General features: G+C 35.0%; 1 protein-coding gene and 1 long non-coding RNA gene across 4 annotated transcripts in view; both read left to right on the top strand.

The window, feature by feature from the left end:
* The window catches only part of WBP4 (WW domain binding protein 4), a 36,320-nt gene extending 31,885 nt beyond the window's left edge, over window positions 1-4,435 (top strand). For 2 of the 3 annotated variants that reach the window (XM_074191761.1, XM_074191762.1), the window contains exon 10: window positions 87-4,435. In XM_074191761.1, the coding sequence (XP_074047862.1) occupies window positions 87-294 (208 nt within the window). In that variant the 3' untranslated portion in view covers window positions 295-4,435. The remainder of the gene's footprint in view (window positions 1-86) is intronic. The other variant, XM_074191763.1, reaches the window with a different exon arrangement.
* A 264-nt stretch (window positions 4,436-4,699) lies between these two features.
* Window positions 4,700-24,124, top strand: LOC141491128 (uncharacterized). The gene is made up of 3 exons (XR_012469469.1): window positions 4,700-5,973; window positions 17,318-17,409; window positions 23,516-24,124. It is a non-coding gene; the product is annotated as an uncharacterized LOC141491128 (long non-coding RNA).
* Window positions 24,125-26,048: the final 1,924 nt, after the last annotated feature.

The following is a 26,048-nucleotide window of genomic DNA, read 5'->3' as shown; positions in this document are numbered from 1 at the left end:
GGGCTTGATTTGAAGGTATTACATTATTTGAAAAAGTTTCTACCTTACTTTGCAACATAATAGTTCTTGTTTACTTTCTAATCTAGTGAGAAGATAGATTTGGAACTTCCAAGTACAGAGGATGAATACGTAGGAGGTCCGGTTGCTGATACGAGTTACCCAAAAGTGACATTTAAGGAAAAAACAGTCACTTCTCTTGGAGATGTGGCAGAAGGAGTAGCCCCAGTCTTCAAAAAGAGAAGATTTGATAATGGAAAATCTAGAAATTTAAGACAAAGAGGAGGTGATCAATAATTTTAATTTAATACAAAAGTAATATCTGACCTCATTTGGACCTATTTAGACAAAAAGAACTTCTAACTTTGTAAGCTATTTTTTTTGTTTTTAATGATTTAGATACTAAGGATGTAGATTTATTCTAAGTTGTATTAGATGTGAATTGTAATAAATATTTTTTATTTTTATGTGAATCCTATTTTTGTTCTTAAAATGGGAGTCCTCTGTTGCATTGTTTATGCAGTGTGTTCATATCTTAAATTTCTTAATTATGTCATCATAATTCAAGATGCTATGTGTCTGCTATTTTTAATATGTGAAAAGCAAATCTGCTACTCCATTTCTATATACGTGAGCATACCTGTTATTTCGTCTGAAAATACTTCTTTCTTGCACTCTGATAGTTGAGTTAAGAAATAGTAACAATTGGGCCAGCTAGGTGGTGCAGTGGATAAAGCACCGGCCCTGGAGTCAGGAGTACCTGGGTTCAAATCCAGTCTCAGACACTTAATAATTACCTAGCTGTGTGGCCTTGGGCAAACCACTTAACCCCATTTGCCTTGCAAAAAAACAAAAAACAAAAAACAAAAGAAATAGTAACAATTCTGTGGTGTAAGAGCTTCAGGTCTCAGGGGAAATATTCTGAATATGTCAGCAGGCTGAAATGTATTACTGTATTACTATATTTAACTAACATAAGGGCCAGGACTTAAATTTGCTTATTTGGGTGTAGATTGGTGCTTGAAGGTCAAAAGATGAAATGAAAGATATGTTCTTCACGACCATTCCAGTCTTGGTGTCTAATGATGTTCTAATGAATATTCTGAGTACCTATTTTATACGAACTAGAATGTGGCAGAACTAAGAAACTCTAGTTTCTTACAAACTTTAACCCCCCTAGGGCATCCCAAAAGACTTAGTACAGTTTTAAGTTTCAATAGCTTGATGTTAATGGCTTATCCATAGCTTAAAAGCTACTAAAACTCTAAAACTACATTAATAGTTTGAGGGCAAGCTGTAGTTTCATACAGTGATTTTAAATAAGACATTTTTAGAAGGTAACAGTTGACTTTCAAGGAAAAATGCTCAGTATTGGATTAGGCAAATGGGAAATTTCTTTTATTCTGGTTAATTTTTATAACTAGTGAAATTTTCCCATTGAATGCTTTATGGAGTAGGTTCTCCCCCCCCTAAAAAAAACTTTGAAAGTTATATTCTCAATGAATTCTACAGTATTTAATTTCCTTTAATGAATTTTTTTCTTTCAGATTGACAATATATATGTGTGAATTAAACACTAGCTTGTTTTCTAAAACTTCTTAAAAGCATGAATAAAATACTAATTTTGTCTTCTTTTTATACAAATCTTATTCAAAACATTCTTGATGAGTGGGGTTTGGGAATTTTCCCATTTGGTTGACATTTTTATGATTTCCATTGTAGTATTTTGCAGACATCAAGGCATTTTACAGCTTTCCATAGCCTGCCTCTCAGGGGAAGGTAATCCATTTAGGTCTTTACCTCTTCACCAAATTGGACCAATAAATAACAAACTCAGACTACAGTAGCATTCTGTTTATATTGTTTGGTGATATCTGGCAAGATCTCTGAAAGTCTTATGATCAGCATGATAGTTGTTGCAGCTGCAAGAGATCATAGGCAGAACATTTCCCTGCACTTAGTCATAAAAAAACCCAAATCTTAATGTTATGTCTTTAGTATTTGAAGTCCATAACTTTTTTAAATTGCAAGATACATTTTAAAAGTATATAACCTATGACTTTTAAAATAAATTCTTCTAAAAATTAATGTGGCAGGGTTCCTTACCCTAAGGAAAATTTGACTTTAAATTTGACTCAGGCAGTGCTTTTTCAGTGTATTAAACATTGCTTTAGTCAAGCAAACATACTAAATTATCTGTTGGTCTTAAAGAGAAATACTTGAAAGCTACAATTTGTATTCATCTTTATTTGAATATTTTCAACATCAGCAACAGATAAGAGAAAATGAGGTTTCACTTCTTTTTTGTTTTCAAAGTTTTGTATTTTATTTGTCAGTTATCTGCTCTTAGGGTTGCCTTTTGGATTATCAACTAGGTGGCACAGTGTAATCATTGCTGGACTTGGAAGCAGAAAGACCTGAGGTTGAATCCTCCCTCAAACATGATCTAGCTGTCTGCTAGACAAGTTACTAAACTTAAAAGAGTTTCTTTCTCCTCATTTGTAAAGTGAGGATGAGAACACATCACCTACCATCAAGTTAAGATAATATATGTTAAGGACTTCACAATTCTTAAAATATATGAATCTTAGATATTATTTTTCTTTATAATTTTAAAAAATTCCACCAAATCTAAATCCATGATAATTACTAACTCCTTTAACTGTGTTCCAAATGTCTTCATTGCAAAGAAAATGCCAATTAGTTTCTGTTAAAGTGTCTATGAACTACTTTCTCTGTAATTAAAGATTCCCTATTCTCAAACCCTCTTAGAATGAAATCATTTGAAGAAAATCCCATTTGTAGCAACTACTAGAGAAAAAGAGTGCTTTAAAAAAATAACATGAAAGTATTTCTATCACCTCATTCTACCTTTCTGTTTTCATAATTTCATCACCCTAGTCCAAATCCTTATTACTTCTCTCCTGCATTGGACTAATAGCACTTAATTGTTTATAACTTCCACAAAATCACCAAAATCCTCAGACATCTGTCACATTACCCAAGAGCTCTTACAATATCAAATAGAAATTACTCCCTAGCATTTAGTCCTCTGTCATTTGCCAGAGCCACACTGCTTCATTGCATTCCTCAGAAAATCTTTTCACTGTTAACTGTAGGTACAATTCTCATTTCATTTTTGCTCAAGGGGTTCTCTCCCTTTCTAGAATGCCATACCATCTATCCATTAATTCTTAAACATTCCTTTAGAATCTGCCATAAAATAGCTCTTTCAGGAAGCGACATTTTTCGGTACTTTATACCCCCTTTGCTGAGAGGTCCCTCCAGGTCAGGATCCTTTCCTTTTCAGAATTATAAGTTCTCCGAAGGAGTCCCATAAACCTAAGATACTATTGACTTATGTATATTGCAGACACACACAGTGGTCACCAGTAGACCTCAAAGATTACCTAGAAGACCAGACAACATTCTAGTACAGTTAGTCTAATCAGTTAACAAACATTTTTTTTAATTCCTACAACGTTTTAAACACATTACACTGTGAGAGTAAAGGAAAAAGAAAAATCCTTGCTCTCAATGTGTTTACATTTTGTTGAAAGGAAGCACCCATGTACATATATATGAAATATGTATAAAATAAATCTAATGGAGTATCAGTGGAAAAATATTAGCAGGAGGGGGTTCTGGAAAGGCCAATAAAGGAAGTGACTTGAGCTGAGTTTTGAAGGAAGTCAAGGATTCTAAAAAGTGAAAAGGAAGTGATTTCAAGATCCCAGGGCCAACCTGTACAAAGTTATGAGGATGGCAAATGGAATGACATAAAAGGAATAATAGCCAGAAGGCCAGTTTGGCTGAACTAAAGAATACATGGATTAAGTCTGAAAAGGTAGGTTGAAAACTTTTAATTTTTTTACTCATTTTTAAACTTAAATACAAAAAAAAAATTCCATTATACAAGTAGAACATGAAAGAATTAAATATGAAACAGTAAATTTCCATTTCATGAAAATCTAAGTAATAAAGCTAATCAGTTTTTTCAAAGAAACCTAGCTTTTCTGTTTCCTTCTAGATTTTTTTTGTTCTCTGCTGTGTACTTTTTGTTTTTACTTTTTTATCCCCTACCCTGTCTTAGAGAAGACTACAATTAATTGTAAATATGTATGCATATATAGACATACACATAAACATACATACATAAATATCAGATCATACTACTCATATTTCTATTTGTCAGTTCTCTCTCATCATAAGTCCAAATCTTTTCCTTGTTTTTCTAAATCAACCAATTCATTTCTTATGTCACAGCAGCATTCCATCACAATCATAAAGCAGCTTATTTAGTCATTATGTAATTGAAGAGAATCTATGAACCAGTCTGATAGGTATAAATGATATCTAATAGTTATTTTAATTTTCATTTCTGTTATAAATGATTTAGAGCATTTTCTCACCTAATTTTATATATATATATATATATTTGACTTCTTCAAAAACTTGCCTGTTCATGTCCTTTTGACTTTTGACCTATCCAATTGGAGTATGACTCATATTTTTATAAATTTGACAAAATTCTTATATTTGAGAAAAGAGATCTTTATCTGAGAGAGTTCTGTTTCCCAACATTCTTTATTTTTTTGAGAAAATACTAATTTCCTTAATTTCTTAATTTGTTTAATCTTGCCTACATTGGTTTTATTCATACTAGAACTTTTAAATTTGAAATAATCAAAATTATCCATTTTATACCTCAGCGATGCTCTACATATCTTGTTTCTTCAGATATTATTCTCCTATCCAAAAGTCTTCTAATTTTCTTGTGACAGTTCCTTTTATATTTAGGTCATATATTCATTTTGACCTTATCTTGGTACATGTTTAATACACTGATCTGTTCCCAATTTCTGCCAGACTACTTAACAGCATTCCCACCAATTTTTAACCAAAAAATTGAATTCTAAATCCTAAAACTTAAATCTTAAATGTCAAACACAAAGCTATTATAGGCCTTTATTACTATATATTCCACTAATCCATCTCTCCATTTCTTAGCCAGTACCACATAGTTATATGTTATACTTTCCTTTTGTTTTATGGGTAAATTCATCCTATTCACATTCTAAGTTATAAATATTTGTGTATTTTCTGCCATTCTATTTTTCATTTTCTTTCTCACACTATTCCACTTCACAAGTCTAATTTGCTTCTACCTGCTATTTTGTTCTCATATTCCTTAACCCACCGCCCCTCTTAAGAGTCCCTCCCTTAGCCTTTCCTCACCCTCTTGTTTCTTTCTAAATTTAGAAGACTTTTATACCTTTCAAGAAGTATATGTTGTACCCTCTTTAGCCCATTTCTGATGAGTACAATTCTAGCCCTACCAGCCCTACTGCCACATACACTTGCTTCTTTATCAGTTCTTCCTTTCATGCCTCATTTGTATGAGATGATTACTCTTTTTTATCTCTCCCTGCACAGTTTTATTTTTGAGAATCACCCCATCATACAAATCCCAAGCCTTTATTTCAAAGAACCTAATGATTGATTCTGAAGGATTTTACCATCAAAGGAGTATATATTTATTTCTAGGGGTGAGGGGGAATCACTGAGTCTTGAGCATTGGAATGGCATGGTCAAACCTGTGCCATAGGAATGTTTCTTTGGCACATGTATGGAAGAGGAATTAGAAAGAAAAACTCAATGCAGGAAGATTAGTTAGCAAGCTATTGAATTGATTGGGTGAGAGGTAATCAAGATCTTTTTTTAAAATAATTATCAAAAATATTATCAATGTCACCATTGCTGCTTCAAAACCGAAAGATTTCCCCCATGCTAGAGCTGTGATGAAAGAGCCTAGATTGAATATCACCATTTTTAATTTTTACAGGGTGAATTTGAGATTTGTTGTAAATACACATTAACAACCATATCAGTATATACAAAAATGACATTTTTCGTGGAAGCAGGATGGCCGAACAGTTACCCTGATCTTCTGAATGAAAAATAAACTACTTCAGAGTAAGTACTAGTACAACAGATTTATCAAATTTATACTACTAAATCATAATCCGTTAGTGCATAGAATTTATTCAGGTCTTTATGGTTCAAAGGATAGAATATAAAACCTATTACATATGTAGCTGATTTTATTTTTAAATCATTTTTCAAGTAGCAAGATTTATTTTCTCTCCTGTTTACCTCCCCTTCCCCATTGGGAAAAAAAAAAAGCAGATCAAAACTTGTAATAAATATGCAAAGGACAGTTGGAAAAACAAATTCAAACATTTTCATATTGGCCTTGTCCAATGTCACATTCTGCATATTTAACCCATTGCCTCTTCTGAAGTTAATTTTAATTTTATGCTTTTAGGAAGTTATGATTTGTTTTTTCATAGATCAACCAAAAAAGGTATAAATACCACAATATGTTGTTATATATGAGAATTTCTTAGAAAAAAATTATTTTGTAAATACCAGGCAATATCCCAAATAAAATGTTATTGATATCATGAATAACTTATATATTTCCATAGACTGTAACTTCAGGGATATGTATATTTTTTAATTATTCATAAGAATTTTTTTTTGTAAGACAGTGGGGGCTAAGTGACTTGCCCAAGGTCACATAGCTAAGTAATTAGTAAGTGTCTGAAGCTGGATATGAACTCAGGTCCTCCTGACTCCAGGCAGGTACTCTATCCACTGTGCCACCTAGCTGCCCCCAATGATAAGAATGTTAATGCAGAAATGTATTTTCTTTACTATTAAATAAAACACATGACAGTGAATAAAGAGAATTAGCCAGGGAGTTAGGAAGAGTTATCCTCTAGTATACATCAGTCAAGTGACCCTGGACAACTCAAGTCACCTCCCAAGATCCTCAGAAAAATTCTCTAAGGCTGCAAATAATTGCTAATTGTATAACATCATTAGAGAGAATTTCTAAACCAGGATTTACTGCCAGAAAAAAAATCATTCTATGTGAGGAAAAACTATTTCCAAATGTACAATCAGTAAGGAATATTGAGAATGCCTATATAGCAAACCTTGCTGACTTTAAAACAAATCTGGGTTTACCAAAAATAGTCTGATGTTCAAACCAACTCCCATGCCAATGTGAGTTTTAAGCCCAGTCTTTTTAAAATAAAAATATTTCATGTTTTTAAAAAAATTTCACCTTGCAGATTTTCTTTCCTGATGAATTCTCAAATCTAATATTTTCTAGTATTGATCCTTTTTCCCCCCTAACCTGTAAACTAACAATAAATGATGGCTTCCCAAGGCAAAAACAGAGTTAAAAGAAATAATTGTTGAATCACATACACTTAAGTTGTTTATTTTATCCTTTGTACCATAAAGTCCTAAACAAATTCTTTTCTTTTTACCTTACAGTTTAAAATTACTAATTTCTTTAATGAAACTGCTGGATACATGTATGTGTATGTGTAAATATATAAGCATGTGTTTATATATATATATGTATATATAAATTATGTTTTATTTTATGGTATTGTAGCATTAAACTATATGTAGCTCCTCATATTTAAATTAGTATCACTGCTATCATTCACTGAGAGCAAAATTTAAAGAGCTGTATAAATCCTGGCTATTATTATTTTTTAATAGCAAAGAATCTCAGATTTAAAGTCCCACCAATTCAATTCAAAAAGCATCTTTGTTGTATAATATATTGATTATACATAGTCTTCGTGACCTTGTGGAGCACAACACACCAAACCCTTCTATCCTTCACTATCTTCTGAAGTTTGTGTAGGTTCATGTTCACTAAGTTCATGTCATTCTGCCATGACTCTTATCCTCTGCCATTCCCTTTCTCCTTTTGCCTTCAATCTTTTCCAGGATCTTTTCCAATGAATCCTATCTTCTCCTTATGTGGTCAAGGTATTTAAATTTCAACATTGGTATTTGCCTTTCCATTGAATAGGCTGAATTAATATCTTTAAGTATTGACTGATTTAATCTTCATTCCATCCAAGGGATTCTCAAAAGTCTTCTCCAGTATCACACTTCAAAAAGATTACTTATACAGCTTTAATAGGCCAGGTCTCATAGCCTTATATATTACTGGGCAAAACCACAGATTTGCCTCTGTGGATCTTTGTCAGCAAGATGATGTCTCTGCTGTTTAGTATGCTATCCAGATTTTTCCATAGCTTTTCTTACAAGGAACTATTGTCTTTTAAATTTATGGATGCAGTCATTCTCTGCAGTGATCTTTGCGCCCAAAAATGTAAAATGTGACACTGCTTTATTTCTTCTCCCTTTATTTGCCAGGAAATGATGGAATCAGTTGTCATGATTTTAGTTTCTTTAATATTAAGCTTCAAAAACCAGCTTTTCACTCTCATCAAGAGTCTTCTTAATTCTTCACTTTCTGCTATCAGAGTAGTACTGTCTGTATATCTGGGATTGTTGAGATTTCTTCCAGTAACCATAATTCTGGCTTTTGATTCATCCAACCTGGCAGTTTGCAAGAAACACTCTAAAATACAAATTGAAAAAATTCACCAGTCACCTCCTGAAAGAGATCCCAAAATGAAAACTTCCAGGAATATTATAGCCAGATTTCAGAACTCCCAAGCCAAGTAGAAAATATTACCAAGCATTCATAAAGAAACAATTCAGTTATGGAGCTATAGTCAGGATAACATAAAATTTAGTAGCCTCTACATTAAGGGCTCATAGGGCTTAGAATATGATATTCCAGAAAGCAAAAGAGCTTGGAATGCAACCGAGAATCATCTACCCAGTAAAACTCAAATGTATTCTTTCAGGGGAAAAGATGTATATTCAATGAATATACTTTCCCATCAAAATGACCAGAGCTGGACAGAAAACTAGATCTTCAAGTACATGACTCAGGTATAAAGCATAAAGAGGGTGGACCAGAAGGGCAAATTATGAGGGATTTAATGATATTGAATTGCATTTATTCCTGCATGGGAAGATGATAACTGATAATTTATATGGGCCTTTTCATCTATTAGGGTAGTTAGGAGGACCATATATAGACAAGGCTCACGAGGGAGTTTAATTTGCAAGTTATAATATATCAAATATATATAAATAATATATTAAGATGGAGTTAATAGGGGAGAAAGGAATGTACAGGGAGAAAGGAATGTACTGGGAGAAAGGGAAAGGAAAGATAGAATGGGCTGAGTTATTTCACATAAAAGAGGCAAGGAAAGGATTTTGCTATGGAGTGGAGGGAGGGGGAAGGTAAGGAGGGAGCCTTCATTCTCAACAAAAATGACTCAGGAAATAATACACACTCATTTGGGTAATATAGAAATCTATCTTCATCTAGAGGAAAATATGAGAGGAAAGGGATAGGGAGAAGGGACGGGGAAGGAGGTATAGGTGATACAAGAAGATGGTGTGAGAGAGTGGTCAGATACAATTTTTTTTTTTTAGTTTTTGGAAGGCAATGGGGTTAAGTGGCTTGCCTAAGGCCACACAGCTAGGTAATTATTGAATGTCTGAGGCCAGATTTGAACTCAGGTACTCCTGACTCCAGGGCTGGTGCTCTATCCACTGCACCACCTAGCCGCCCCATATCATACAATTTTGAGGACAGAGGGTAAAAGGAGAGAGTGAATAGAGTAAATGGGGGATGGGGAGGAATAAGACAGAAGGAAATATAGCTAGCAATAGCAATTGTGAGATAAAAAAAAATTGAAGTAGTTCCTCTGATGCACTTATGATAAAGAATGCTATCCATCCCAAAGACAGAGCTGATGGTATCTGAATACAGACTGAAGGACACTTTCTTTTTCCACTTTATTTTTCTTGGGGTTTCTCTTTTTTTGGAAGGAGAGGAATTATGTTGCTGCTAGGGGTAGCTGGGTTGTATAGTGGATAGAGCACTGGTCTTGGGAGTCAGGAGGACAGGAGGACAGCCTCAGACACTTGACTCTTACTAGCTGTGTAAACTTGGGCAAGTGACTTAACCCTGATTGCCTTGCATTGATGACCATCCAGTCATCCTAATTTCTGTCTGGCCACTGGACCCATATGACTCTGGAAGAGAAAATGAGGCTGGTGACTTAATACAGCCCCCCCCCACTCATATCCAATTCATGTACTTATTATGGCATCACTTCCCTGATGTCTTGATCTTCTTCAAAAATGAAGAACAGACATTATTATCTTTATTTTTACATGACTATTGTGGTAATGTGTTTCATGGCTACTCATTTTTAACCTATACCAAGTTTTAACCTATGCCAAGTCTTAATGGCGGGGAAAAGGGATGAGAGGAAGGGAGAAAATATGAAGCTCAAGGATTTGGAAGTAAATGTTGAAACTTAGTTTTGCATATAGCTAGGGTAAAAAAAATTTTTTTTAAATACAAAAGTATTCTGCTTTTAAGTAAATAAGGTGACAGTATATATGTTGCTGTACTCAAAATTTTTTTAAAAGTTAAAAATTGGAGACTTCCCAGCCAAGATGGTTTAAAGAAACCAGGCACTGTCCTAAGATCTCCTGATTTTCCCCTCAGAAATAATATGAAAGAAATCTCTTAACAGAAATTCTAGTGACAAAACCCAGAAAAAGAAGCTAGGAGAAGAACATCTACCAACAATGTCTATCTCAGGGGCTGTGGGTGTACCGGGAACGGAGAGCAGAGCCAGCCCAGGGGCAGCAGCAGGGTGAAAGCCAGAGAACCAACCTAAGCCATGGAGTCTTTCACTTGGGAGCTTGGTCTGGGCAACCCCAGTGGGGCTGGAAGGTGAGTTCCAACACAGCGAGTTGCAGAGTGCGGCTGGGCATCAATCTGCTCTGCTCAGGTCATGAGCTCCATACTTTCAGCAGAGCCCTCTTCCCAGATCTAACATAGTAACAGCCTTCCCACCCCCTCACTTTCCCAAGGCTAAGGTGTGAGTAGCAGAGCTCCCTCAGCTGAATAGGTAGATTACCTAGAGCCCACATTGTTCAAGGATAACAGTATCCAGCTGTACCCCCCCCATCCCCTCCAGGACTAGGGAGAGGGTCTCAAATCAAGGTCACAGACACTCTAGAGAAAGCAACAAGCACCCCCTGGCCCACTTGGAGTTACTAAGCCAAGTGAACAAAGCTTCTAGTACCTCCTATTGGCTGACCCACTTGGAGTTACTAAACCCATTGAGCAAAGCCTCTAGAATATTCAATACTAAAGGTCTATGAACCAGCCCCTCCCCCCAACACAAGCTCTTAGGAAAATGAAGAAAGGCCAGCAGAATGGGGGGGGCATTGAAAGTTATTTTTAAGGCAAAGAGCCTAACCCAGAGAGATCTCGAACTTCTGAGGAGAATATAAATTGGTCTCCAGTCCAGAAAGATTTCCTGGAAGAAATCAGGAAGAAGTTTAAAAATGAATTGTGGGGTATGGGGCCGGATGTGGGCTCGGGTGCTTGTGGCTCCAGGGCTGGTGTTCCGTCCATTGCGCCACCTGGCCATACCTACAATTATTACTATTATTTTTTTAATTTAATTTTTTTCTCTCCCCTTTATTGCTCAAGCAAGTCTATGTTTATGGGGGGGGGGTTTCATTTACTCTTAAACAAGAATATTTTATTAATGTAAAAAAACATTATTTGTACAAAATGAGAATAAATATTAAAGTTAAAAAAATTAAAAATAAAAAAAATTTCTCAGTTTAAAAAAAACAATTGGGAAAATTGGGAAAAGAAACCCAAAAGAAAATTAACATCTCACAACAAGAAAACAAATCCTTGGAAAATACAACTGGAAAAATACAAAAAGAAAATAATTCTCTCAAAACTTGAATTGGGCAAATGCAAAAAGAAAATAATTCTCTCAAAACTACAATTAGGGGAGGCTAGGTGGCATAGTGGATAGAGCACCAGCCTTGGAGTCAGGAGTACCTGAGTTCAAATCCAGCCTCAAACACTTAATAATTACCTAGCTGTGTGGCCTTGAGCAAGCCACTTAAAACCATTGCCTTGCAAAAAAAACAAAAAAAAGAAACAACCCTACAATTAGGCAAATGGAAAACTTCGAAAATAAAATTGATCAGTTGGAAAAGAAATTACAAAAATTAAATGAAAATTCTTCTCTTAAAAAAAAGAATGGAATCTGGAAACCAGTAATTTCATGAGAACAAGAATCTGTTAAACAAAACCAAAAAAATTAAAAAAAAACTAGAAGAAAATGTAAAATGCCTCATCAGTAAAACCACTGACCAGAAGAACAGATCCAGAAGAGACAACTTAAGAATCACTGGGCTTTCTGAAAATACTGGAGAGAAAAAAAAAAGCCTGGACTCAATATTACAGGATTTAGTGAGGGAAAACTGCCTTGATATCATGGAACCAGAGGGCAAAATAGCAGTAAGAATTACACAGGACCTGACTGCATCAACATTAAGGGATGGAAGGGCCTGGAATTCGATATTCTGAAGAGCAAGGGAGTTTGGAATGCAGCCAAGAATCCACTATCTGGCAAAACTGAGCCTTTTTTTTCCAGGGGGGAAAGATGAACATTTAATGAAATAGGAGACTTACAACTTTTCCTGATGATAAGAGCAGCTAAATAGAAAATTTGGATATCAAACAGAAGAGTCAAGAAACTCATGACAAGGTTAGAAAAAAGGTAAAAGAAAAAACTGCTTCCAATAAGATGAAACTGGCTATATCCCCACCTGGGAGAAAGATTCTCAGAACTCCCAAGAAGTGTAACTCTGTTAGAGAGAGTATACTTAGCCAGAAGTAACGGACATTCATGACTTATCCATAACTCTGATAGAATGATGTAAAAACAATATCTCCAGGGGGGTGGGGTGGAGCCAAGATGGTGGTGTGAAAGCAGTAGTTTGTAGGGATTGGAATATAATATTCCAGAAGGCAAAGGATCTTGGCTTGCAACCAAGAGTCAACTACCCAGCAAAACTGAACATCCTCTTTCAGGGGAAAAGATGGATTTTCAATGAAACGGGGGACTTTCACACTTTCCTATTGAAATAACCAGGGCTTAACAGAAAGTTTGAACTCCAAGTACAGGACTCTGTTGAACCACAGAGGGGGTGGATGAGAAGGACTAACTTTGAGGAACTTAATGATATTGAACTGTTTGTATTCCTGCATGGAAAGAAGATATTGATAACTCATATGAACTTTCTCATTTATAAGAGCTGTTAGAGCATTTATAGACAGGAAGGAGCAGAATATAATGGTATAATATAGTAAAAAGCTGGAGTCAGTGGATGATAAAGAGAAGTACTGGGAGGAAGAGAAAGGAGAGAAAGAAGGAGCTAAGAAATTTCATTTAAGAGTCAAAAAGTTTTTTCAATGGAGTGGAATGGGGAAAAGCAAAGGGGAATGAGTGAGCCTTTATTCTCATCAGAAATGGCTCAGAGAGGAAATAGGGTATAGAAATCTATCTTACCCTAGAGGAAAAATGAGAAGAGAGGGATGAGATAAGAGGGAATGGGGGGGGGGGAGGTAAGGGGGGAATAGGTGATAGAAGAGAGGGAAGATTGAGGGAACTCAGATTCAACACACTTTTGGACAGGGCCAGGATGAAAGGAGAAAGAGAATAGAATAAATGAGAGTGGGGAAGGAATAGAGTGGAGGAAAACACAGCTAGTAATAACAACTGTGGGAAAATATTGAAGCAACTTCTCTGGTGGACTTATGATAAAGAAAGCAACACCCCAGAGACAGAGCCATTGGTATCTGAACACAGACTGAAGTACATTTTTTTCTCTAACTATTCTTGAGGTTTGTCATCTCCTGGGGGGGGGGGGTTATGTTTACTCTTATAATAAGATCGTTGTAATTTTATAAAATAAATAAACCAAAATCATACTTTTAAAAATGAATAAATAAATGAAAATAATATCTCCTTTAAATGGGGGACAGTAAAGAGACCAGAGGATGCAGGAGACTGAATGGTAATGAATTGTAATGAATCACATTACATAAAGAGGTACAAAGGACCTTTTTGCAATAAAGGGGAAGAAAGGAGGAGGTGAGAACCACCTGAATTGTACTCTCATCAGATTAGGCCTAAAATTAACATACACATACTCAGTTAAATTGAGAAACTTATCTTACTTTTCACATATGGAAAGGGGGAGGGGGGAAGAGTAATTAACAGGAGGAAGAAGGGGCAAAAGGAAAGGGGAAAGAAAGGGGAGGAGGTTGGATACAAAGAGGCAAAAACACTGAATGGGGTGATATTCAGAAAACAAAATACTGGGGAATATGGATAAAGTGAAATAGGGGGAAAATATAAACAGAAAGAAGATAGCATGGAGGGCAATAAAGAGTTAGTAATTGTAACTTTGAATATGAATGGGATGAACTTTCCCATAAAATCTAAGCAAATAATAGATTGGATTAAAAACCAGAATCCTACAATATGCTGCTTACAAGAATCATTTGAAGCAGATATATATATATATATATATATATATATATATATATATATAGAGAGAGAGAGAGAGAGAGAGAGAGAGAGAGAGAGAGTAAAAGTAAAAGGTTGGAGCAAAATATATTTTGCTTCAGCTGAAGTGAAAAAATCAGGGTTAGCAATTCTTATCTCAAACAAAGTAACTGCAAAAATAGATCTCTTTAAAAGAGATATGGAAGGGGGCAGCCAGATGGCTCAGTGGATAGATCACGGGCCCTGGAGTCAAGAGTACCCTGAGTTAAAATCCAGCCTCAGACATTTAATAATTACCTAGCCGTGTGGCCTTGGGCAATTCACTTAACTCCATTGCCTTGCAAAAACCTTTAAAAAAGAGAGAGATATGGAAGGAAACTATATCCTCCTAAAAGGTACCATAGACAATGAAGCAATTTCAGTACTAAATATGTATGCTACAAGTGGTATAGCTTCCAAATTCTTAGAAGAGAAGTTGGATGAGTTACAGGAAGACATAGCATAACTACTGGGAATAGAGACCTCAATCCCCACTCTCAGATTTAGACAAATCTAATCATAAAATAAACAAGAAGGAAGTTAAGGAGGTAAATAGAATGTTAGAAAACCTAGACATGATAGACTTTTGGAGAAAGCTGAATGGGGATAGAGAGGAATATACTTTTTTTTTTTGCAGTACATGAAATGCAAGAATTGTCCCATGTACTAGGGCACAAAAACCTAATAATAAAATGCAGAAATTGTGGATACATCCTTCTCAGATCATAATGCAATAACATGCAATAATGGGCCAGGGAGAGACAGACCTAAAACTAGTTGGAAACTAAAAATCCAATTTTAAAGAATGAGTGGATCAAGCAACAAATTATAGAAAGAATGATTTCATCCTAGATAATGACAATGAGACAAAATATCAAAACTTATGGGACAAGGCAAGGTAGGTGTCAAGGAATATATATCTTTAAACGCTTACATGAATAAATTGGAGAAAGAGGAAATCAATGAACTAAACATACAACTAAAAAAATTAGAGAAAGAACAAATTAAATACCCAATTAGAAATTCTAAAAATTAAAGGAGAAATAAAATCAAAAGCAAGAAAACTGCTGAACTGATAAAACCAAGAGTTAGTTTTATGAAAAAAACAATAAAATTGATAAAAACTCTGGTTAATTTGATGATAAAAACTTAAAAATTGTTTTTATATTTAAGAAAAAATAAATTTTAAGAAAGATTCCTAAAAAATAATAAAAAAGAATATTTGAGGGATAATAGTGCAAGAAAAAAATTTATGTTCTTCATAGCTACCAAACTTTGGTATTTCAAGTATAGAAAATGATTAGACTGTTCATTTTTAATAACAGACATGTCAAATTAAAGGAATATTTCTAGGCTATGATTTAAAGATATTAAAATATTGATGATTCTAATGAGAGGCAATACAAATTATTAAAAGAAAACATTAAAAGAAAAATTTATTAAAATACTAATATTACCATTGATGATTTGTCTGCATGATGTATAATAAAAGGCAGAAAAAAACATGCATAACTGGAAAAGGAAATAGGCAGACCATGTACTGAGAATGAGAGATGATAGTCATTGGAATGGAGAACCATATGATTGTACTCATATTCACAATATTTGTAAATGAACCTGAGGAAGCCCTCCAGAAATTTAGATAGATGCTCTGTGAAGAATCTTTGAAAAGACAGGAGGAAGAATTCTACAGGATACATTGATTACTGTCTGTAGTAGTGTAGCTCTCACCCTTAAGTCAGTAAGCTTTTTTTGTCACTTCATTTGTCCTTTATTGCATATTTTATCTTCTATGGATATTCTTTATCATTTTTAAAATTTTAAATATTTCATTTTTTCTAATTGTAAAGATAAAATTTAACATTTTTGGAAAAAAATTTTGAGTTGAAAATTTTCTCTTTTCATCCCTCCTTCACTTTCTCTTTTCCTAAATAGCAAGCAATTTGTTATAGGTTATATATGTAATCATGTAAAACATATTTCCACATTACTCATGTTGTGAAAGAAGAAACAGACCATAAGAAGAAAAAAAATCACACACTCAAAAATAAGTGAAAATAGTATGCTTTTTTTTTCATTTTAGATTTTTCAAGGCAATGGAGTTAAGTGGCTTGCCCAAGGCCACACAGCTAGGTAATTATTAAGTGTCTGAGGTCGGATTTGAACCCAGGTACTCCTGACTCCAAGGCCAGTGCTCTATTCACTGCACCACCTATAGCCACCCTGAAAAATAGTGTGCTTTGACCAGCATTCAGACTCCCATCAGTTCTTTCTCTGAATGTGAATACCATTTTTCTTCAAAAGTACTCAGGAGGGGCGGCTAGGTAGTGCAGTGGATAGAGCACTGGCCTTGGAGTCAGGAGTACCTGGGTTCAAATTCGACGTCAGACACTTAATAATTACCTAGTCATGTGACCTTGGGCAAGCTATTTAACCCTATATACACACACACACACACACACACACACACAGAAAGAGTTCACAGTTCTCAGGTTAAGAACTTTATTTTTTAGAGTTTTTTTGCAAGGCAATGGGGCTAAGTGGCTTGCCAGGTCCAGTGGGGAAAAGATATATGTATGTGAATCTTTGTATTTATTGGAAATCTTGAAGAGAATCAAGAACAGTTTTTCATTTTCAATTTGGAGCCAGCACAGAGCTCTGCAAATAGTAGGTACCTGAAAAATGTTTGTTGAATTGAATAGAACTAAATTGAATCACTGCCTAAAAACAGCATCATGAAATATTTTGTTCATCAGTTTGTGTTAATCAGTTGTCCACAGAATAGATTTGGTGGGAACAAGCTACAAACTTCAGTTTAATTGAATTGAGAATTCCTTATCCCTTTCAAACTCCAATTTATTCCTTCTGAGTTATTCTGATTCTGTTGCTGTTCTGTGTCTTGCTTTCCTTAGATTGGAACACCATCAGATGAGCCCAGAATAAGGAATTTTTCTTCCAGAGCAATTCTTAAAGACCCACATTTAAGGAGGAGCAATCTTCTTAGGTGAGTGGAGGAAGTCCATGCACAAAGAAAATTAGATTTCCTTGAAATATTACAGTAATTTAATCACCATTATGGAATGAGTTAGTGGTATGACCCACCAAATTTGTGCTTCAAATCACTGACCTCCTGGGTGAGCCCCCCAGATTACTAAATTGTACATATCTCTTAACTCAATTATACTACCAGTGAATTTATGCCCTTTAAGGGGATCCAAGAGGGAAAGGGCCCATGTGTGCAAAAACATTTATAACAGGATTTTCATACTATCCAAAAGCTGGAAACTAAGGGAATGCCCACCTGTTTTGTTTTGGGGGGTTTGCAAGACAAATGGAGTTAAGTGGCTTGCCCAAGGCCACACAAGTGTCTGAGACCAGATTTGAATTCAGGTACTCCTGACTCCAGGACAGGTGTTCTATCCACTGTGCTACCTAGCCGCCCCAAGTGCCCACCTGTTGAGGAATGGCTAGATAAATTAAGACATGAATACAATGGAATAATATTTTGCCATAAAAAATAATTGTTTCAGAGGAACCTGGGAAGGCTTAAGGAAAGTAAATAGAACTAGAACAATAATTTTATATGGAGGAAAGCAAAATGGAAAGATTTAAGAACTTTGATTAATGTAATGATAAACCAGGAGCTCGATGGACTAAAGATGAATGAGGCATATTTCCAACATCCATAGAGGTGATACATTTAAAATGCAGCATGAGACATAATATTTTTATTTTATTTTTTCCATTTTTTATTAAAGATATTATTTGAGTTTTACAATTTTCCCCTCAATCTTACTTCCCCCCTCCCCACTGAAAGCAATCTGTCAGTCTTTGCTTTGTTTCCATGTTGTACATTGATCCGAATTGAGTGTGATAAGAGAGAAATCATATCCTTAAGGAAGGGACAAAATGTCTAAGAAATAACAAGATCAGACAATAAAATATCTGTTTTTTTTCCTAAATTAAAGGGAATAGTCCTTGAACTTTGTTCAAACTCCACGACTCTTTATCTGGATACAGATGGCACTCTCCTTTGCAGACAGCCCAAAATTGTCCCTGATTGTTGTATTGATGGAATGAGCAAATCCATCAAGGTTGATCGTCACCCCCATGTTGCTGTTAGAGTATACAGTGTTTTTCTGGTTCTGCTCATCTCGTTCAGCATCAGTTCATGCAAATCCCTCCAGGCTTCTCTGAAATCCCATCCCTCATGGTTTCTAATGGAATAATAGTGTTCCATGACATACATATACCACAGTTTGCTAAGCCATTCCTCAATTGAAGGACATTTACTTGATTTTCAATTCTTTGCCACCACAAACAGGGCTGCTATGAATATTTTTTAATTTATTTTTATTAAAGATATTGAGTTTTACAATTTTCCCCCAAATCTTACTTCCCTCCCCCCAACCCCCACGGAAAGCAATCTGTCAGTCTTTACTTTGTTTCCATGTTGTACCTTGATCCAAATTAGGTGTGATGAGAGAGAAATCATATCCTTAAAGAAGAGACAAGAAGTCTAAGAGGTAACAAGATCAGACAATACGATATCTGTTTTTTCCTAAATTAAAGGGAATAGTCCTTGAACTTTGTTCAAACTCCACATACAGATGGCACTCTCCTTTTCACACAGCCCAAAATTGCTCCCGATTGTTGCACTGATGGAATAAGCGAGTCCTTCAAGGTTGATCATCACTCCCATGTTGCTGTTAGGGTATACGGTGTTTTTCTGTGCTATGAATATTTTTGAACAAGTGATATTTTTGTCCTTTTTCCTCATCTCCTCAGGGTAGAGACCCAGTAGTAGTATTGCTGGATCAAAGAGTATGCTCATTTTTGTTGCCCTTTGGGCATAGTTCCAAATTTCTCTCCAGAAAGGTTGGATAAGTTCACAACTCCACCAACAGTGTAATAGTGTCCCAGATTTCCCACAACCCTTCCAACAGTGATCATTATTCTTTCTAGTCATATTGGGCAGTCTGAGAGGTTTGAGGTGGTACCTCAGAGAAGCTTTAATTTGCATTTCTCTAATAATTAATGATTTAGAGCAATTTTTCATATGGCTATGGATTGCTTTGATCTCATTATCTGTAAATTGCCTTTGCATATCCTTTGACCATTGAGACATAATATTTTTAGATAAGGCCAAATTGGAAAAAATTTTTGTTAGATCATATTTATTATGAGGCTTTTATTTTTCTTTCTTTTTTTTTAATATCCAGTTCGGGGGTGGGGGGACTATGAGAGGGAGAGATAAAAAAAAATACCCAAATAGGGGCAGTTAGGTGGTGCAGTGAATAGAGCATTGGCCCTGGAGTCAGGAGGTCCTGAGTTCAAATCCAGCCTCAGACACTAATTACCTAGCTGTGTGGCCTTGGACGAGTCACTTAACCCCTTGCCTTGCAAAAAAAAATACCTGAATAAAGGAAAGAAATGTATATGGACATTTATTTATTTATTTTAATAATTAACTTTTTAAAAAAACTGTTCTACAAAAAGATCAAGGAAATAATTTAAGAAACATTAGACTTCCTGAAAACTATGATTCGACTGAAAAATCTAGAATTATATTTTAAGATATCATAAAGGAAAACTGAGCAGAACTATTTGAGTCATTGGTCAAAGTAAAAATAAAAAGAACCCATCAGTTACATCTTAAAGAAACACCAGGGATGCCTAGGTGGTGTACCAGCCCTGGAATCAGGAGTACCTGGGTTCAAATCCAGTCTCAGATACTTAATAATTACCTAGCTGTGTGGCCTTGGTCAAGCCACTGAACCCCATTGCCTTGCCAAAAAACCTAAAAAAAACCCCACCAAATTGAAAGCTAGGTGGTACAGTGGATAGAACTCCAGTCCTGGAGTCAGGAGGATCTGAGTTCAAATCCATCTCAGACACTTAATACTCACTGAGCTGTGTGACCATGAGCAAGTCACTTAAACCCCATTGCCTTGCAGAAACAACAACAACAAAAACGAAATACCAGACTGAACACATTCCTAAATATCATATTCAAAGTTTTCAGGTCAAAGAAAAAATATAATGCAAAACATAAGAAAGATATCAAGTATAATAATTACAATCAGTACACATAACATTAATAACAGCTCCTATAAAGGAAAGAAAATCTTGGCATATGATATATCAAAAAGAAAAAGTTTTATAAACAAAAATAAATTATCCCTCAAAATTGAGTAAAAATTTACAAAGAGAAAGTGGACCTTTAATAGAATTCTCAAGCATTCCTGTTAAGAAAACCAGAGCTGAGAAGCATCTTTGGAATACATGCATAGTAGACAATCTTAATTTCATATATAATCTTATTTCCTGTGTTATGTTTTATATTGAAAGTTTGTTTCTTAGGGTTTGTTTGGGGTTTTTTTTAAGTTTTAGACAAACGGGGTTCAGTGGCTTGCCCAAGGCCACACAGCTAGGTAATTATTAAGTGTCTGAGACCGGATTTGAACCCAGGTACTCCTGACTCCAGGGCCAGTGCTTTATCCACTATGCCACCTAGCCACCCCCGGGGTTTTTTTTAAGTATAGAAAAAAATAGATGAGGATAAGGAAAGTGAAAAATAAAGAGTTTAAGAGGAAGGTTAGATTTAGGGTAGATTTAGTCACAAGCAAAACATATTTCAAGGATGATTTATGAAAAGGGAATTAAAATTAAAGAAATAAATTATAAGACAGTAATTTATATGTGTGTGTTGGTTAAAGAGAAGAAAGGCAAAGGAGTAAAATCAAACTATTCTTAGTAATAAATACTTATTAACTGGTAGAACCAAATAGAAGACACTAAGTAGATTGTCTTACTCTTGCCCAGATCATGTCATGCATTTGGATGGACAGCTTTTCAGAGCTAGGCCATCAGTATGTATGTCTGGAATGCACTACCAATGGATAATTGGGCTCAGGATTGAATAAGAAGAGAAGAGCAGAATGGCTTCCCTTCAGGAAATTGTAAAACTTTTTTAATACTCCCAAGATGCCCATGGAAACAAAGGCCCATCTTTTTAATATCAATATTCTTTACCTCCTGCTGGAGCAGCAAGACATGAAGTACAATGTTTCCCAAAGAATTAAGAATTAACATCACATTTAAGGCAATGGAGAGGTACACGAGGAATATGAAAAGGATGAAGCATATGAGGAATTTTACAAAAAAAGTCATCAAGAAAAACTTTTTCATTGTTAATTTATAACCAACAGAAAGTTCTGCAAATATAGGAGGTCCTGGAAAAATGCTTGTTAAACTGAATGAAAAATTGAGCTGTCTAAAAGCAACATCATGGAATAATTTGTTCATCAGTGTGTAGTAATTAGTTGCTTCCATAGAATAGATTTGGAGGAACAGCAGCAATGTCAACTCACTTGAATTGAGTATTTAATTATCTTTTTCAAACTCTAATTTACTCCTGAGTTATTCTGCTTCTGATGCTGTTCTATGTTCTTGAGGCACAAGAAGTGTATAAAATAATAGACTTGGAGTCAGGAAGACCTGGGTTAAATTCTAGCTCTGAGATTTATTGTCTGTGTAACTCTGGGAAAATTTTGAGACATCTCTGTGCTTCAGTTTCCTTATTTATAAAATGAACAAAATAGACTTTATGGCCTTTAAGGTTTCTTTCATCATTTAAGTCTATGACCCTGTAAACATAAGATAAGATGAATTGGTCAAATAGTGAGGACAAGAGGTGCAGGTTAATATCCAGGGTACTCCAGGGTACTCCTCCAACACTTCTGATGTTAGAGGAAATCTAGGAAGGCCTCTAGAAAGGAATTTTCTTGGTTAGACGATGGGAAGGAACTGAAATTGTGATCCATATCATTTGAAGGAACTTTCAAATCACTTGAGTTCAGAGCCCATTTCAGCATCTTTTTGCTCAATCTAATACTGTTTTTATTTTTTTAATTTTCAAAATTTTTTTATCATGAACTTGACAAATAACTTTATTCACAAAGGAAAAAGCAAAAGAGGATTGTATAAAATTTCACACAGTCATACTCATCTTACCCTGCTTATCAGTGTCCATTTCAGATCTTTCCTGTTTTCTATATATTTGTCTGTTTTCATCTTTCTTTTTAGCATTGATATCATAGCACTTCAGCTATTCCCTTTTAATTCTCTTCCCACTAAATGATAAAAGCCCTGCCTTATGACAAATAAGGTTAGCCTAGCAAAATAAATCCACTCATTGACCACTTCCAAAAATGTGCCTCAACCTATACCTCTGGCCCATTCTCTGATAAAAGTTAAGAAACATGTTTCCTCTTCAGTTTTTTGGATTTATAATTAGCCACCCACTGCACTGTGAGATGTTCTTAAGTATTTTTAATCCCTTCTATAAACTATTATTGAAGATTTAAAACAGTTTCAATATGCAAATAACTATGGCAATTCCTCTATATGGCAAGTTTATCATTGCAATAAAGAATCTTGTTTTATTTTTTTTAATTGCCAGGAGAACTGATTAAATAAATATTCATCTTCCCAGCCATGTTTTCATTCACAAACACTAAGACAAAATATGGTCCTTTCCCTCAAGGAACTTAAATTCAACTAGAGGACATGTACACAAAATAAGAACAAATGAATAAAAAATAAATATAATCAAAAAACCACAAAAAATGTAGTGTCATAAGAATTAAAATGTTATGGGAATTCAGAGAAGAAATTTTTAAAGGTAGCATGTTGACATGGTTTGAGTGAATTTTCTATAATGAATCCATCAGAATAGTAAATACTTTTAGTTTTTATCTTCTTAATTTAAAAAAACCCAATATAAGATACATCAACTGCTTACAAAATTCTGACTTATTTCAGTATGAAATTTAACCTGTAAGTAAGGAGGAAAGAAGATGAAAATTAAAATGATTTCTCTGGAACGAACCTTGGAAATCATCTGGTAGTTGAAGACTAGAACTAGAACCTGAAAGCCAGAAATTTTTCCCCAGGCTTACACCTCTTACCCCTGCTTCATAGATTTCCTCTCTTCCTTTAAAATGCTGCTGAACCCTTCCTGATCCCCTCAATGGCTAGACTTCCCACTCAAACTACCTTGTATTTCAGTGCTTTGTATTTATTTGTATTCATATAATTCTCTTTAGCAATGAGGTGGTGCATTGGAACACCAGACTTGGAGTCAGAAGTTCAAATCCAACCTTAGACCCTATTAGCTGTGTGACTGTGGTCAAGTCTCCAATTTTCTCATCTGTAAAATGAGCAGGAGAAGGCAATGGCAAAGCATTCTATTATCTTTTCCAAGAAAACCCCAAAGGGGGTCACAAAGAGTTGAAAAAGACTGAAAAACAACTAAACAACAAGGAAACTACTATGGTACAAGGGATGGAAAACTGACCTCCAAATCAGAAAGACTTGTGTTCAAAATCTGATGTGATCTCCTCTGTCCATGTAACTCTAAGCACAGTATCGCAGGGTTCTAGGCAACTCTCTAAGCCTAGGGCCAACGTGCTTTGGTGGAAGGAGTTTTCATTTCCGAGGGTTCCCTATATCTGTAAAATCACAGATTTCATTCCACTCCTTATACTTATGTGTGTTTGTTTTCTTCCCAATTAGACTCAAAGTTCCTTGTGAATAGATATTGTTTGTGATATTTTATTGTCTGATCTTGTTATCTCTTACACTTTATGTTTCTTCCTTAAGGATATAATTTCTCATCACACTCAATTTGGATCAATGTACAACATGGAAACAAAGTAAAGACTGACAGATTGCTTTCTGTGAGGGTGGGGGGAGGGAAGTAAGATGGGGAAAAATTGTAAAACTCAAAATAAATAAAATCTTTAAAAAACAGATATTGTTTGATTTGTTATATTTGTATACTCAGCAACTGGCACATTCTAAGCAATTAAAAATTATTTTTGATAATTATACTGTTCTTTTTCTAGTACACTATGCTACTTTTCATAGCTCTTTTGTTCACATCATGTATTCCTTCAAATCTTACTTGGATGGAAAATTATACTTAAACTCATAAATCATACCCCAAATCCACAAAATTTCAATGTTATAGAAGTATTGAGGGTTTGGGATGTGTGTGTGTGTGTGTGTGTGTGTGTGTGTGTGTGTGTGTGTGTGTGTGTGTTTCTCTCTACTATGTATTAGTTCTACTTACTCTGATCATTTTCCTCAATCCTTATTCCCTGTCCACTTCAAAAGAGAAACTTATCTTCATAGATTTTCATAGACTTAACCTCTACAAAATTACAACAAAACTGGAATCAATGAAAGTGACATTGTGGAAATACTGAACAAAAGCAAATAGTTTACTTGTACTTATCTCTTTCTTGACTTTATGCCTACAAAAGCTATGCTATGTTTTTCTAACATATGCTCTCTGTACCACTTGTTGCCCAAGTAATGAGTAAATCATCTTTGACTGTTTCTAAATGTTATTTTATTTTTTCAATTACATGCAAAGATAGTTTTCAACATTCATCTTTTTCTGAGTTTTTTGAATTCCACATTTTTCTACCTCCCTTCATTCTACCTTCCCTCCCATGACAAAAAATAATCTGATATAGATTATACATGTACAGTTGAGTTTAATATATTTCCATATTAGTCATATTGTGATAGAAGAATCAGAACTAAAGGTCAAAAAGAACTTGAGACAAAGAAAAAAAGAGAACAAGTTTTAAAAAAAGAAAATTGTATACTTTGGTCTGAATTATGTTTGGATATTTCTGAAACAATTCCTGAAAGCACATTTGTCCAAAAAGCATCCTTCCCTAATCTCTCCCCAAACCCACCCCACCCCACTCCCCTACTTGGCTTTCCCTTTAAAAGTTTTTTCCCTTTCTCCATTTCTTTACTAGAACTGTAACTCTTGGAGAAGCTACACCTTGTTCTAATGTAAATAAGCTTATCTGTCCTTCATAACTCTGGATAATTAAACCCATGAGTTCTTCACTCTGCATAACCCAAAACTGAACTTCAACAAAAGGATGCAGAAAGGTGCAGCTAGGTGGCATAGTGGATAGAGCACTGACCCCTGGAGTCAGGAGGACCTCAGTTCAGATTTTACTTCAGACTCTTAGCAATTGTCTAGCTGTGTGACTCTGGGCAAATCACTTAATCTCATTGCCTTAAATAAATAAAATTTTTAAAAAATTATTTTAAAAAAGGACACAAAAGTCCCCCCTTGGACCTGAAATCAGAAGACTTTTTTTTTGCAAGGCAAATGGGGTTAAGTGGCTTGCCCAAGGCCACACAGCTAGGTAATTATTAAGTGTCTGAGACCAGATTTGAACCCAGGTACTCCTGACTCCAAGGCCGGTGCTTTATCCAGTACGCCACCTAGTCACCAAGACTTGGTTTTAAATCCCAACTCTTCTGCCTGCTGTGTGACTTTGAGCAAGTCACTGCACTCAGACTCAGTTTCCACATTACTTATATTCTAGAGTTGTTGTGAGTAGCAGATGATATAGAAAAATGTGAATCTGGAACTCTAAAAACTCTACTGGTATCAATGAACATAAAAAGAAACAACACTGATATACAACACTAATCAATGCAGTGACTACAATGGACTCTAAAGGTACAAAAGAGAAACTTAATGTCTTTCTCTTGATAGGGAAATATAGACTATATTGGTAGAATATAGGTGGTTAATGTAGC

The sequence above is a fragment of the Macrotis lagotis genome, chromosome 6, assembly GCF_037893015.1.
Source record: "Macrotis lagotis isolate mMagLag1 chromosome 6, bilby.v1.9.chrom.fasta, whole genome shotgun sequence".
In the NCBI taxonomy this organism is placed as follows: Eukaryota; Metazoa; Chordata; class Mammalia; order Peramelemorphia; family Peramelidae; genus Macrotis; species Macrotis lagotis.
The sequence above is the reverse complement of the archived record's forward strand: the minus strand, read 5'-3'. Positions and strand labels throughout refer to the sequence as shown.